The sequence below is a fragment of the Megascapheus bottae genome, chromosome 4 (genome assembly GCF_031878675.1).
Source record: "Megascapheus bottae isolate mThoBot1 chromosome 4, mThoBot2.hap1, whole genome shotgun sequence".
NCBI lineage: Eukaryota > Metazoa > Chordata > Mammalia > Rodentia > Geomyidae > Megascapheus > Megascapheus bottae.
Window position 1 is genome coordinate 43,506,659 of NC_143512.1, and position 14,354 is coordinate 43,521,012.

The 14,354-nt window shown below is 40.5% G+C and overlaps 1 protein-coding gene across 3 annotated transcripts in view; it reads left to right on the top strand.

The window, feature by feature from the left end:
- The window catches only part of Pik3r1 (phosphoinositide-3-kinase regulatory subunit 1), a 76,943-nt gene extending 72,036 nt beyond the window's left edge, over window positions 1-4,907 (top strand). For all 3 annotated transcript variants that reach the window (XM_090331766.1, XM_090331768.1, XM_090331767.1), the window contains 6 exons: window positions 19-144; window positions 1,118-1,260; window positions 1,429-1,605; window positions 1,692-1,760; window positions 2,395-2,565; window positions 3,709-4,907. In XM_090331766.1, the coding sequence (XP_090187892.1) occupies window positions 19-144; window positions 1,118-1,260; window positions 1,429-1,605; window positions 1,692-1,760; window positions 2,395-2,565; window positions 3,709-3,898 (876 nt within the window). In that variant the 3' untranslated portion in view covers window positions 3,899-4,907. The remainder of the gene's footprint in view (window positions 1-18; window positions 145-1,117; window positions 1,261-1,428; window positions 1,606-1,691; window positions 1,761-2,394; window positions 2,566-3,708) is intronic.
- The last annotated feature ends 9,447 nt before the right edge of the window (window positions 4,908-14,354 follow it).

Sequence of the window (14,354 nt, forward strand, 5' to 3'; positions counted from 1 at the left end):
CCCCCTTAATCTTTTTAGGATCAAGTTGTCAAAGAAGATAATATTGAGGCTGTAGGAAAAAAATTGCATGAATATAACACTCAATTTCAAGAAAAAAGTCGGGAATATGATAGATTATATGAAGAATATACTCGTACTTCCCAGGTGAGTTTTCTGTGAAAATTGGTCTAACAACACTATCTTCATTAAAAACATATAAAGCCAGCTGAGATTTGGGTATGAGGTGAGAAGTAGAGATATTTATTCATGAATCACCATTGATTGTCAAGGCCTGTTATCTAAATCTTATAATTCATAGTTGGGGAATTCTGTTTGCAACTGCAAATGCCCCATGCTTGTCTCTGGAAGGGAAGTGTTTGTCTAGAGGCTCTCCAGGCCACTCATCGGGCATCCAGCAGTGGGCAGTGTGTATGCTTTCCACAGAAGTGGCTTTTTGAAACACAAAAACTATACATCGAACAAATTCTCCAAAAGAGATGTATGCATTTTTGTGATGCTCATTTTTTATTTTTAATTGTTACTATAGAAATTATTTACAGAAGTGTTACAATAATGTGTCGGGTAAAGAGTTTCTTTTTGGCCATTGACACCTCTTCCCTCACTCCCATTATTCCTTTTCGTTCACCCCCACAGTGAACATTTCATTTCAGATAGTGTCTTAAGTACCACTGCTACATTTATTCACCCTTTTCCAGTGTCACCCCTCGCCCTCCCAAAGACAAATAAATGAACAAACAAGATGAAAAGAAAAGAAAAAAAACAACAAAGAAAAGGCCTCTTTTATTTCTTTTTCCTAGAGGATACTATTTTTAATGGCCATATGAATTTATACCCTGTTTGCCAACACAGTACAGTCTGCCTTTGGTATCCAGGAGGCCCTCATCCCTTTGTTTATTTTTTAACTTGTTACCATTCCGTGAGCAGTAAGTAATTTAGCTCAGTGCAAATGCTATATCCCATATTTAACATGTGGGAATTAAGTATTGGCAGAGCTTGCTAGTTGAGGGGTTCCCTCATGACACTCGGGCAATTATACAAATCAAATATTCTGACAGAACTTGAAGTACGAAATGGTTCTGTGAAAGGTATGACGTTTCTTTTTCAACTTCTATTGCAGGAAATCCAAATGAAAAGAACAGCTATTGAAGCATTTAATGAAACCATAAAAATATTTGAAGAACAGTGTCAAACCCAGGAGCGGTACAGCAAAGAATACATAGAAAAATTTAAACGTGAAGGCAATGAGAAAGAAATTCAGAGGTGAGGGAGTCAGGATTATTTCCACTAACCTTGTGCTCAAAACAACCAGAAATTTCAAAGTCTGGATAAACACTATTGATCTTACAGTCTATGCTTTGTATCATCTAACAGTTGTAGGAAGAAAATAATGGTGAGATAAAACTTCATGTACGTTTCTCTTGCTTGTAGGATTATGCATAATTATGATAAGCTAAAGTCTCGAATCAGTGAAATCATTGACAGCAGGAGGAGACTGGAGGAAGACCTGAAGAAGCAGGCAGCCGAGTATCGGGAGATCGACAAACGCATGAACAGCATTAAGCCCGATCTCATTCAGCTGAGAAAGACGAGAGACCAGTACTTGATGTGAGTGTCCAGGTGAATGACAACCAATGCTCCAGTTAAAGATGAGTGATTAGTGCTAATTTTGGTTCCAAATCTTTTGTTTTTAGGTGGTTGACTCAAAAAGGAGTTCGGCAGAAGAAGTTGAATGAGTGGCTGGGCAGTGAAAACACTGAAGAGTAAGTAGTGACCAAACCCAGAAGGCAGAAGAGCTTCTTCCTTTAGGAAAAGATAGACCTGGCTGGGTTTTCCTAACATGTGAGCAATTCTGTTGATGAACTCATAGAAAATGTACGAGCTCAGGTGTTCAGAAAAAGGATAGTTCTCTAAGGAGAACTTGGGTTTATTTTTGCCCATGAAGTTCCTGAACATCAAATCAAAATCCCCAGATATCTTTGGACCAAGCCAAGGAAGAAAACAGGGTTTAATACATTCTGAAGGATAAGTTTTATGTTGGGTTCAGCTTATTCAAGAACTGGCTCTTGCCTGAGACAATTTATTTCCTGCTCTAAACTGGCTAAATGAGATGGTAGAGAAACCTTCCCCTCCGCCCAGGTACTTAAGGGTGGTTGCTGACTTTGAAACAGAGATAGGACATAACTTTTGGCTAATTCCTTGTCCTGGGATTGTTGAGTTGGAGGTTAATCTGAAGAGAGGAAAAGTGAAGTCAGAGCCCAGGCACTTAGTCAACCACATGGGCACTGCTCTGACCTGAAGGAGGTGGGAGTGACAAGGGAGTCTTTTCCCATGGGAGATGCTGGCACGGGCTGGGGCTCACAGGCTTCTCATTCAGAGACTCTCCTACCTGTACAGCCAATACTCCCTGGTGGAAGACGACGAGGATTTGCCTCACCACGATGAGAAGACGTGGAATGTGGGGAGCAGCAATCGAAACAAAGCGGAAAACCTCCTGCGAGGGAAGCGAGACGGCACTTTTCTTGTCCGGGAGAGCAGCAAGCAGGGCTGCTACGCCTGCTCTGTGGTGTATGTATCTCCACCAGCTCTTCTTCATGCCCCGTTCATTCACTGGGGATAAGGATTTTAAGAAGTTCAAGCTTTGAAGAATCTTTCAGTACAGTAATACAGAGGAAGACATTTTTTTAGAAAGTGACTGGCTTGTCTAGTAGAAATGTATCATTTACTAGGAAGGCTGAGGATTGACTTCAGGTTCAGGAACAAATTAACCGTGAAGGGTTTTTAAGTCTTCTTAAAGATCCTTACATTGGAAGCAGCCATGTCTGTTGTTCGTTCTCCCCCACCCCGTGTCTCTTTTCTCTCTCTAAGCCTTGTATTTAGAATCTGCAGTAATTTATATAAGAGCATCACCCTAAAATACTTCCAGAACAAGTAAAATAAGTAAACACAGCAGGAGACCTATTTCTGTCTGGGGCAGGTTTCTTTTTGCTCATTAATGTAGTTAGTACAAAAATAAAACCAAACTGTGAAGGCTAGGAAGGACGGTGCCCACTACCACGTGGGTTTCCAGCAGCTCATCCCAGCATGCAGAGGAATCAGGAGTCTGAGAAGAACCTGGGTTATTTAGTAAGCCCCTCTCTCAGAACAATAAGAGACAAGAAGAAGTAGCAGTTCTGTGCCGAGGAAAGGTTCTAGCAGTACATTGTTGTTCTCTACCTCTGTTTAAGAAGTACTCCTCCACGACAGAAACAGACAGCTTTGGATAGGTACAGGAAGAGGAGAAGAAATTCAGGGATGGGAGCATATAGTCAGTCTGAGGGAACACCATTAACAAGGAAGCATTCCCATAGCTGGTAGCACAGCAGTTGCCCATCATGATTGGAACCTGCCCCAGGTTGCATGCTTGCTAAATACCAGGCCTCCCCCTCTCGTGGCTCAAATATGTGCACGTGTTATCACATCCTCCTCTTAGACCACTTTCAAGATGAAAATATGATGGCTAAGTGACATGAGCCAAGATGTTGGCTCCTTCTCAAATCCACAATACACCAAGAGTGTTTGACCTGGTTAGGCCAGAGCTACGTACTGTTGTTCTCCTTCTTGACAGTAGCCTTGTTAAAAAATATCTAATAATCATAAATAAATACCCTGGAGTTTGTGGGTTTCTCTGGGACCAGCTTAAAGAAAGGTTGCCTTTTCTCCTCTCTCCAGGGTGGATGGCGAAGTCAAGCATTGCGTGATCAACAAGACAGCGACCGGCTATGGCTTTGCCGAACCCTACAACCTGTACAGCTCCCTGAAGGAACTGGTGCTACATTACCAACACACGTCCCTTGTGCAGCACAACGACTCCCTCAACGTCACACTAGCATACCCCGTCTATGCCCAACAGAGGCGATGAAGCGCTGCCACCTCTTACCCTGTTCCTGACCTTCAACCACCTGAGGCCTCTGGAAAGCAAAGGGCTCCTCTCCAGCCTGACCTGTGAATTGAGCTGTGGAAATGAAGCCGTCTTTCTGCCGATGGGACTAGAGCTTTCTAGGACAAAAAGTAGGGGAAGGCACGCACGCAGCCTAGGGCTGTCAGGTGATCAGATGTTTCTAACCTGAACTGCTTATCCTTTTTTTTTTCTTTTTTTTTTTTTTAATTTAAAGCCACAACAACACAAAGAGAAAAATAAAAGCAAAAATCTCTGTGTGCAGGGACAAAGAGGCCTTTAACCATGGTGCTTGTTAATGCTTTCTGAAGCTTTACCAGCTGAAAGTTGGGACTTTGGAGACGGGAAGGTAGATAAGCCAGAAGAGCCCACGTCTGAGTACACTCGGTCCGGCCTGGTTCAAACCTGGGTGTCATACCCAGACACATCGCACTGTGGATTATTTCATTTTCTAACAATGGACAATATGTAGCAGAAAGGCACTTCTGCTCACCAGGAGAAGTCAGGAGAAACTTCAGTTCATGTGTGTTTCAGAGGAAAAAAAAAATCTGTTATAGCAGAGTGCCAGGAAGTGTTTTGTTGAAACGTGTCAAAACAAAAACAGCCCACCAACAGAAAAATGGAGCTTGGAAAACAGGACTTACAATGACATTCAGTATATAAAATATGTACATAATATTGGATGACTAACTATCAAATAGATGGATTTGTATCAATACCAAATAGCTTCTGTTTTGTTTTGCTGAAGGCTAGATGCACAGCGCTATGCAAATCTTCATTTTTATTGTTATCAGTTGAGAAATGTACCTTCAGAATAAGCTTTTCTCACCCCAGTTTTGTCGCTTGAAAAATATTGTTGTCCCTGATTTTTGTTAATATTCATTTGTTTTTGTTATTTTTTTATTTTAAAGAAGAAATGTACAGAATGCCAGTTACAAAAAAAATGGCTTCAGAATTAAAACTATGAAACATTTTACAGGTGTTTTTTTTGTTGTTTTTGGTTTTTTTTTTTTTGTACAGAGTACTTGGCTGTTAGCCCAAGGTTAAAACGTTCAGATTTTTTTTTTTTTACTAAATGTTTTGTTGGGCAGTGCCTGATAAGCTTCAAAGCTGCTTTATTCAATAAAAAAAAGAGAGAAAGATATATGAATATGACAAAGTATTGCTGAGTCCAACGATATTGTTTTAAGACTCTTAAAATACGGTACCTGGCAATGTTTATTTGATAGTGATTTCTGAACTTCTTGAATCTAGGGAGGAGGGGGTTGTGGCGGGAGGGGTGACGAGGTTATGTGCACTTTCTCGAGATTACAGAGAAGTGGCGAAAAACTGCAGAGTGGACTTGCTTTTACGTCTTTTCGCACTTCGATTTGCTTGTTGTTATCAGTGAATGACAATTACAAACCTACTGTAAACTCTAACCCATGTGCAGCTGGAGAAGTGTTTTACTTCTAAGGAAGTGCTGAAGAGTTTGCTTTGGGGGTGGGGGGGCTGCTCTCTGGAATAGTGCTCCTCCCTTTATTTAGCACACTGGTTTCAAAGTATAAACTCTGCATTTAGAAAATGTGTTTTCAACATTAGACTAGTCACAACAACCAACATTTTAGGGAAAGGAAAAAAAAAAACCGTCTGGGAAATACTTTTAGTGGGATGTTTGCTATTTTCTTAGCTTTTCATTCAGTGTAGAACTTTATAAAGCGCATGGACGCAGCTCACGGTCAGTCCTGTGGGCTATGTGGAGTGGAGCATCACAGAAATCCAAAGTATCATCCTCATTCATCCAGCAGCCGTGTGTGGACTTCACTGTGGGGAAAGAAGGGGTGGCAGGGAATCACCTTTGCAAGACAGGATGAGCGTGAGCGTTCTCCCTTCCTGACTTTTGTGTTCAGCAGGTGTTGTCTGCGTGCTGGCTAATGCTATGCCTCGTCACGGCCCTGCCTAGTAAAGTGGCATCTTGCCATTTCAGGTCCCCTTTCTCAACATTAGGAAGACTCTCTCACCACTTTGATTGCTCTTCTTTTAAAAACAATAGCAAATCTTTGGGAAGAATCAGTATAAGTTGAGTTACTCATCTGTAGAATGTATTACATTTTCTTCTCTTCATAAAACTACTCATCCTCAAGAGCAAAACGTCAGTCCTTACCCAGACTGGCATCCCTCAGACTTGACTCTCCTGATCTGACCATCTCCCTCTCATTGCCAGACAAATGCTGATTCCTTGGGTTTAGTCTGTTGTCTTTGCTTTGAAACTTGTGATAGCCTTTACCACATCACATAAAAGTTAGCAGTTCATAGTAGTTTGTAAACTTCAGTTTGTGATTTGTTTTTGTTTTGGTAGCACAAGTATGCTTTGAAGATACCAATAACTTACATTTAATTTCTAAGCTAGATCTGACATTGAGCGCTTCATGAAAAGCTGCAGGTTCATTCCTGGTTTCGCTTCACACTTACCAAGGTGGCTGGTGATTTGGGCAGTTGCCTTGGTTTTGCATCTCACAAGCACACATTCATTAGGTTTCTTTCGCTGAACAGAAAGCAGGAGTCATGGTTTCCACATGACAGCAAGTTGTGCTGCACCTGTTCTGCCCAATGCCTTTGTGATGACAGTGTAAGCATGCTCACCTTTGTGTTTGAGCATCAGGGCTGCGTGGGTTTGGTTAGGTGGAGTGGCTCTTGAGTACAGATGGATTAAGCAGTCACTTCTCATAGGTGACGACCCATGCATCACTTTTTCCCACCTGATATAGCATCCTAAAGACCAAGCCAGAACTAAGCTGCAGAAAGTTTGTGATAGGAGCAGTGGGACATGGCTTATAACCACATGGAAAGGCAAAAAAAAAGAAAAAAAAAGAAAAGAAAAAGGACATGTTTGTAACACTTGACAACTTCACAGCCCTGGATAGATGTGTATATATATATGTATATGTGCATGGACTGGGTTTCCAGTTATACTTTACAGCCCAAAAACAGATCTACAGTTGTTGAGCTCAAGTTACATAAATAAGCAAGTGTCTGGTACAATTCTTGTATTCGTATACGGTTGTTTGTTTGCAATTGCTTTGTTTTGTCTTATAAAGGTGCAAATTGTTCCCAAGTGAACAGAGTTTTTGGAAGTTACTTCTGTGAGGGAGCAGGTCTAGGTGGTTTGCTTATCTTGAAAAGCCTTGTTGTCAAGTGTCGAGTCAGTGTGCTTATGTGAGCTGTCATTGTGGAACCAATTGCTCTGTTGTGTAGCTGGTTATGAACTAGTAACATGTTTGGGAAGTCCTTACTGATGTTCCTCATCAGGAGAAAAATACCGCTGGTTTTCACAAGTGTGCTTTTGCTATGCATGATATTTGAGTTGGTTGAAAAGCAGATCTTGCTATCTCTTTGAATTTAGACTCATTGAAGAAAGGGGCAATTTAAAGCACAGTGCCCCACATGGGACAAAATTACAACATACCAAATTCTTTTTAAAAAAATCTAAAGATACTAGGATCATGGTGGGGAAGGAATGGAAAAGACTATCTGGATTAATATTGAACTTGTCACCATGAGGTAGCATTAGATGCCCAGGATGCTGCTATTGGGGGGGAAAAAAGTGCAAAACAAACAAACCCCAACAACTCATTTATATGTGTGTATTTTTTAAAGCTACAATCTGTTCAATGTTTTTACAAATCTGTTTATATGGCATTGATAAAATAAAGTTGGTCTTTTGACGAGAGGGAGTATGTCATGGTCAGTTGTAATCTTGCCTTTACAAGGCAACTGGGGTGGGGGTGGGGAGTGTACCTCCTTGACATTTTGTTCAAGTTACAGATTCAGTGGAGCTATGTCTTGTTTTAAGTTGCTTTAATGCATTGTATTAGGTCTTAAAACAGAATAAAGGTTGTTTTGAAACTACAACTCTGGTTTAAAATTCATTTATTGAAGATGTCAAGATGTATTTCTAAACCATTCCCTCGACTTAAAAAGTTGTTTTTAGGGCCAGAGGCATAGGTGAAGTGGTAGAAAATCTGTCTAGCCAGAGTGAGTTTAAATCCCAGTGCATCTCCCTCCTACCCCCCACCTCCACACCTATGGAATCCCATCTACCCTCTCTCATTCCATGATCACATTATCTGGGTTTTGAAAAATAAGGACACAGTAGTCACACGAATGTGTGCAGTGCTATTTACATAATTTCACTGTGTGCTTAAGGACAAAAAGAAATACAGTTAGCTGATGTCATTTCAAAACATACCTTTGCTATAAGAAAATGATGCCTACCATCCTTTCCCACATCCACCATCATCAATACGTGAGTCATCCTATAGTACCTGATTTTTAAGTCTCTCCTGTACACTGCCTACGTTCAACACCCAGTGCCAAGACAAAAGGCAGTGAGAAGGCAAGGGGTTATAAATTGGGCTAATGCAACATGTCAGATACAGGTTCTGTATTGTATCACCTAGTCAAGATAATTGAGTGTGAAATAACTTTCCCTTTGTTCTTACTGCAGATGAAACTTAAAATCATGCTAGCTTGTAGCTTCCTGAAGGTAGACACAGTTGGGGGTCTTAGATACCAAGAAGATGGGGGGGGCGTGGAAGAAACCAATGATCAGCTTTTGTTGACTACAGCAGTAACTCAGATTCATTTCCTGCCTTGTGTGGTATTTGGTATTGTATTTGAGAGAACTCTGGCTACTTTGCCCTCTGGCTTCTAGAGTGAGTCTGCCTGCCATAGCTTCAGGTCTCACCAAATACAACCTGCCTTTCAGTTTTGAGGGACCCCTGTGTTCTAGCTGTCAGCCAAAGCTGGCCATGATAATACTACCTTCTATTCACAGGGAATCACAGACTCAAGCTGTTGCTAAACTTCTGTGTTCCTATACCACTCCTCTTCTGGTTTCTGATACTTTGTATCAGCTGAGTGATTCTCTTCATTTACTTCTACAAGAGCTGGAAATACAACCATGCATTGCTTAATGACAGGGACACATTCTGAGAAATGCGTTCTTGGGTGATTTTTGTCATTACACACATCTAGATGGCAGAGCCCATTACACACCTAGAGGGCCATACAAGCCATGATGAACATAGGATTAAATTAAGCATAAGAGCAAACGACACAGTTGTGACTATGAGATGTAGAAGGTTGTGGCTGCTGCTGGAACCCAGCACCGTTTCATGGAGACTTTTCATAAGCAGGAACACACTCTAAAATAAACAGGAGAGAAGAGTAACTGCATAAGCCAGCAACAGTCAGTTGTTATCAGTATTGAGCATACTGTGCCCTGGGTAAGTGTATGTGCTGTGCTTTTGTGCAAGTGATAGCACTGCAGCTTTGTTTACAGCGACATCACCAAAGTCCTGTGGGTAACACATTGGGCTCAGGGTCACTAGGCAGTAGTAGGTGGTTTCAGATTCCTTATAATCTTACATAATGGATCACCATTGTATATGTGGTTCATAAGTGGCGGAAATGCCATTATGTGGCACTGGGTTTTTCTTTTCCTGACTGTCCTCTGATTATTATCCATTAAAATCTTCCCATGTCTTATCTGATTTAATCCTTCCACATTTACATGAATTAGAAAATCTTGCTCCCACTCTAGATGAAAAAAACTAAGGCCTAGGTATCATATCAGAGCACATTGCTGAGCACTCTAAACCATCAGAGTCCTCCCTGCCATGCTAAAATCAAACAAGTTTCCATGCAAACACACCTTGCAGTTCAAAGAAAAGTTCACCAGCAACCCTTCCTGTGGGGGAGATGAAAACGTGCCTCCTGGCCATGGGGAGTACTCAGGCTCCAACTCTAGCTCCTTGTGGAGCAATCTGCACAAGAGCTGCCATAGTTATCAATCTGCATATGCATAATGAAACTCACGGAAAATTCTCAAAAACGAGGGAGAAGAGTTAAGCAAAAATCCTATGGGGGTAAATTTGAGTAACATATCCAACTACGTAAACATTGCAATAAAAATACAACAGCTTGAATAACTATTGCTTTAGGATGCCTATTAAAATAATACTTGTAGCATTTTAATTAAAAAGCCTCACCATGGAGTAATAAATGACTTTATAATACAATGGGTGCTTGTCGACTCCACAGAGGAAGAAAATCATGGCTATCTATAGGCCCCACTTGGCCTTCTTTCCTAATCAGCTAGGACAACTTGGCCATTCCACAGCCCTTGCATAGGCCTCCAGCTACTACCTGTGAAATCAATGGGACTTGAACTTCCTTGAGCTTCCTTCTATGGTGTGTACTGTGGTGTGGTGGGATGGATGAAATGAAATCTCCTCTCAAGACTCCATGTAGCAGTCTTGTCACAGCTGTAAGCCATATCGCCATGGATGACTGTGTAACACTCCACTGTAGATTGAGCACCCACCTTTTGTACTGTCAATAAGTTGGCTGAAGGAAGACATTAGCATAACTGAATCCAGTTGTCTTGCTGACACCTTAAAAGCTACATACACTTCAGAATCTAAATTGGCCCCAGGGTTTTCAAATATTCAAGGGGAATACACTTGGGAATGACGGTGGGCCATCTGTCCACAGTAGGAGTCACTTAGAGGGTAGCCTACCTAATCCTGGGAGGTATGGGCAATACAGTGGATATAACTAAGCTATTGAAACCTAATACAGACTATCCATTAAAAACTATTTTTCTAAACTTGTTCCTTTAAAAAAATCTATGCAGAAATGTGTATCCTCTTGTATTATCTTTAAGCGTGACTAGATCTGATGGATTGTTCACTATCCCAAGTTCAGATAATCTTCTAAAAAAAAAAAAAAGTACCACTTTGCATCCTCTGGCCTGGTATTATTACCATAAATCAGCTCCCCAGAAAACTACTGAGATGCTTATGGAAGACTAAAATAAATAAATAAATAAAAAGTGGAAAAGGATGAATGAATTAGCCACCAATGTGCTTATCTGTACTTTGCTTTCCGAAGGAAATTCCCTCTTCTCTGTAGCACTCAATCACAACAGTCTGAAGCATGACCTCAGGCTTAGCTTGCTGTTAAATATAATACCCTAAAGCTGTACCTGGCTGGCCACATGTTAAAGTTTGCCCTATGGCATCTGAGCAAGACATGCAGCTCTGGTGCCGCCACTCAGCTCATGAAGGACAAAGTTCCAAGATAGCTCCATTCATCACCGGGATGGCTTATTAGAATTACAGTCTTCACTGGGAAATATACCATCCGTTGTCTGACTAACCCACTGGAACCAATTTATTTATGGGACTTTCGTTTCAAAGCTCAATGATTTATACTCCAAGCTCTCACAAACCAAGAAATATGGATAACTTTATCACAGTGGGGAAAAAAAAAACTGCTGGTCACTTTTTTTTCATATTTACTATGGCATAAAGACAAGCCCTGTGTCACATGGTGGGCTTTCATTGGCTGCCAGCAGCTGTGAATTGTTTCTTTGGACCTGGAAGCTTAAGACTTTGATGATGGCTTACTGATTAATTCAACAAAATTTCATTGAGTACATATGTACTGGGTGTTAGGCGCTCTTCCCCTTCCCTCTGCAGATCTGATGGCAAAGGCTAGCGAATGCCTTCCAAGATGTCAGGCTTGCTCTTCAGCAACTAACATTTATCACTGTAAGAGAACAGGAATGAACAGAGCCTGAAGAAAGGAAGAAAAGCTTCAGAGAGATGAAATCTCAAATGTTACTCAAGGTTGAAAACTGAGTACACATACACGTGGCAATTGCTTCTTCCCAGACACTCAGGCTGTTGAGGCTCAACCATTTCACCTACTAATCAATGCCATATCCACTTTCAGGAGAAGTGTTTGATGTTTTGCATACTGTTAAAGACACTGCTGCTGTTTTGAGATCTCTCCCAGAAGTGAATGTTCCCATCTGCGATCCGTACTGGAGGTAGGCAAGCTCTAGGGAAGCGATTGCCCTTCCCTTCACCCAGGGACAGATGCCAGGGCCCCACCTGACTCTTTGCCTCGGCACACTGGAAGTGATCACTGTATGGTTGTCTCTCTTTTTTTCATTCTAAATGAAAACTTCTCAACCCTGTCTGCATATTAGAATTACCAAGCTATCAGTTTAGTAGGAGACCTAGTCTCTGAAGAGTCTCTGGGAGGTGACAATTAAATGAGCTGCTACAGAGCCCCTTGAATATCCTGGCATCTAACAAATGGATGCAATAAATACCGTGGCTGATAAAACATGTCTATCTAATAAAACTAGGTTCCCAGGGGCTTTATTTGTTATTTTTGATTTACTGTAGTTCTTAGCATAGGACTGGACATACAGTAGACCAACTAGAATATAGTTGCTTAACTTTTAAATTATATATGTCATATAAAATATTTATAAAATAATTATTCACACCTTTGCTAACTTCAACAAAATATTTAATTATTTTACTCTTCTTAGATCTCATTCACACAGATTGAATCATTCGTAACCTAGCATGCTGCATTCACTAACCTATGTGGTTGGATGCTGCATTAATTGTTCTGAAAATATTATATATCAGGCCCAAATATAACAAGATTTTTAAAAATACCAAACATTTCAAAAAAGAGATGTAAAATTTTCAGTGAGGACAAAAGGATGCTGAAAATTAATTGTGTCTAGGGCAACTTCCAATCACTGAAAGAAAATGGAACTTCTGTCAATCATGTAAAAAGAGGGCCAGGCAATGAATTCATAGTCCTTAGTGGTCCCATGTGTTAGGTTATCCTTTTCCTTGATATCCTAGAGAAATCTGCAAAAGGGGTCTTTGTCAATTATGGTGGAACTTATATAATAGTATTGTGTTTTTACAAAAATCCTGATATATTCTCCTTACAATGGTCTTCTTATTTAGCTTACAGCAGAAACCAAATGCAAATAGAAAGGAGGTTTGGTGGCTGAGCTTAAATCCTGCTTGAGGCATACCTTGCTCATTTTCTGAGCACCTATTGGGTTGCACTCACTCCAACCCACCTGTAAAAGCTGTTTTGCAAGTTCTGCAGAAGGCCAGCAAAGTCAGGGGCCACTGCTTACATGCTAGACTGTCACAGGCCAGAGGCTTGGTAGCGAATCTCATGCCCTTTGATGTTAGTTCTGGCATGTGGCCAATAAAAGTTAATGCAGTGTTTCAAGAAGTCCTTTTGACAGGGTAGGCAGTGCCAAGTCTCAAAGCCATGGGGACTGGACTCCACACTCTGTCATCCAGACACCAGCTTGGTCTTGTGCCCAACTTCATGGAGCACTACACCTTGTTTTCCCACTCTCCCACGGCATACACTTGTTCTACTTTAGTTCTTCTTATTGCCATTTTTTTTTGCAGTGCTAGAGAGAAAACCCAAGGCCTAAAATGTGCTAGGCAAGAGCTCCGTCACCAAGCTATAGCCCTAGCTCGCTCTCTGTACTGTTTTCCTTTAATATCATCTACCAAAGAAATTTCCACGAAACATTTTAGTATCCTGCACAAAACTTTGAAAGTCCAAGTTTTCCTAAGGGTAAAACTTCTCTTCAGTACATAGGCACTTTGATCAATGCCTATAAAAAAAAAATGTGTAAGCATGAGGTGGGACATAAGAAACAGCCTACAACTTACGGTATTTGAAGGAAAAGTCTCTGGGAAGTAGTGGTAATACATCCTTATCAAAAACCCATGGCAGTTTAAAGAAAGTAAGAGTTGAGGTGAAGGGTGGGCCGAAGCATTTTCTACCAACAGCTCTTCTGTATACCATAAAATGCAAGATAAGCAAGAGATATACAATGGCACACACCAATACACACTATTGTTAATATACAAGTGAGTGGATGAAACCCTGAAAATGTAATATAGCAAAATTACTAGGAAATAATGAGTTTTGAGTATCTGATTATGAACTTACATGATTAAGTTTTAAATGATATTTTCATTTATTTGATCTTAAAGAGGGAAGAAAGGAAGAAAAGAAGAAAAAGGAAGGAATAGGAAGTTACCTATCTCACTGGAAAAAAATGCCTTTTACTCTAAAATTAAACTTTAGATTTTAAAATGTTAATTTTTTTAAATTACAAACTTTAAATTCCTAAAACCCTACAGTTAACACCTCACTCTTATTTCCACATCTATGATTAAAAGTTCAGACAGAGGTACACTTAATTTCAGTCAAAAACCAAATCAGGTAGATTTCCTGTTATAAATATTTTGCCACCAGTTGCCAAGCATGTGAAAAGTTTCAGTAAGAGGATATAAGATGAGGGAGACATTTCGACAGGGTTGGACCAGAAATTTGTTAACAAAACAACAACAACAACAAAAATACACACACACACACACACACACACACACACACACACACACACACACACACTTGATTCTGGAAAATACAACGAAAGATCTCTGTTTAAACTTTGAAAATGTGAGAGAACTTTAAAAATTCATGAATAGGAAGTCATTTGGGGTCAGGCTTAGTTGTCATC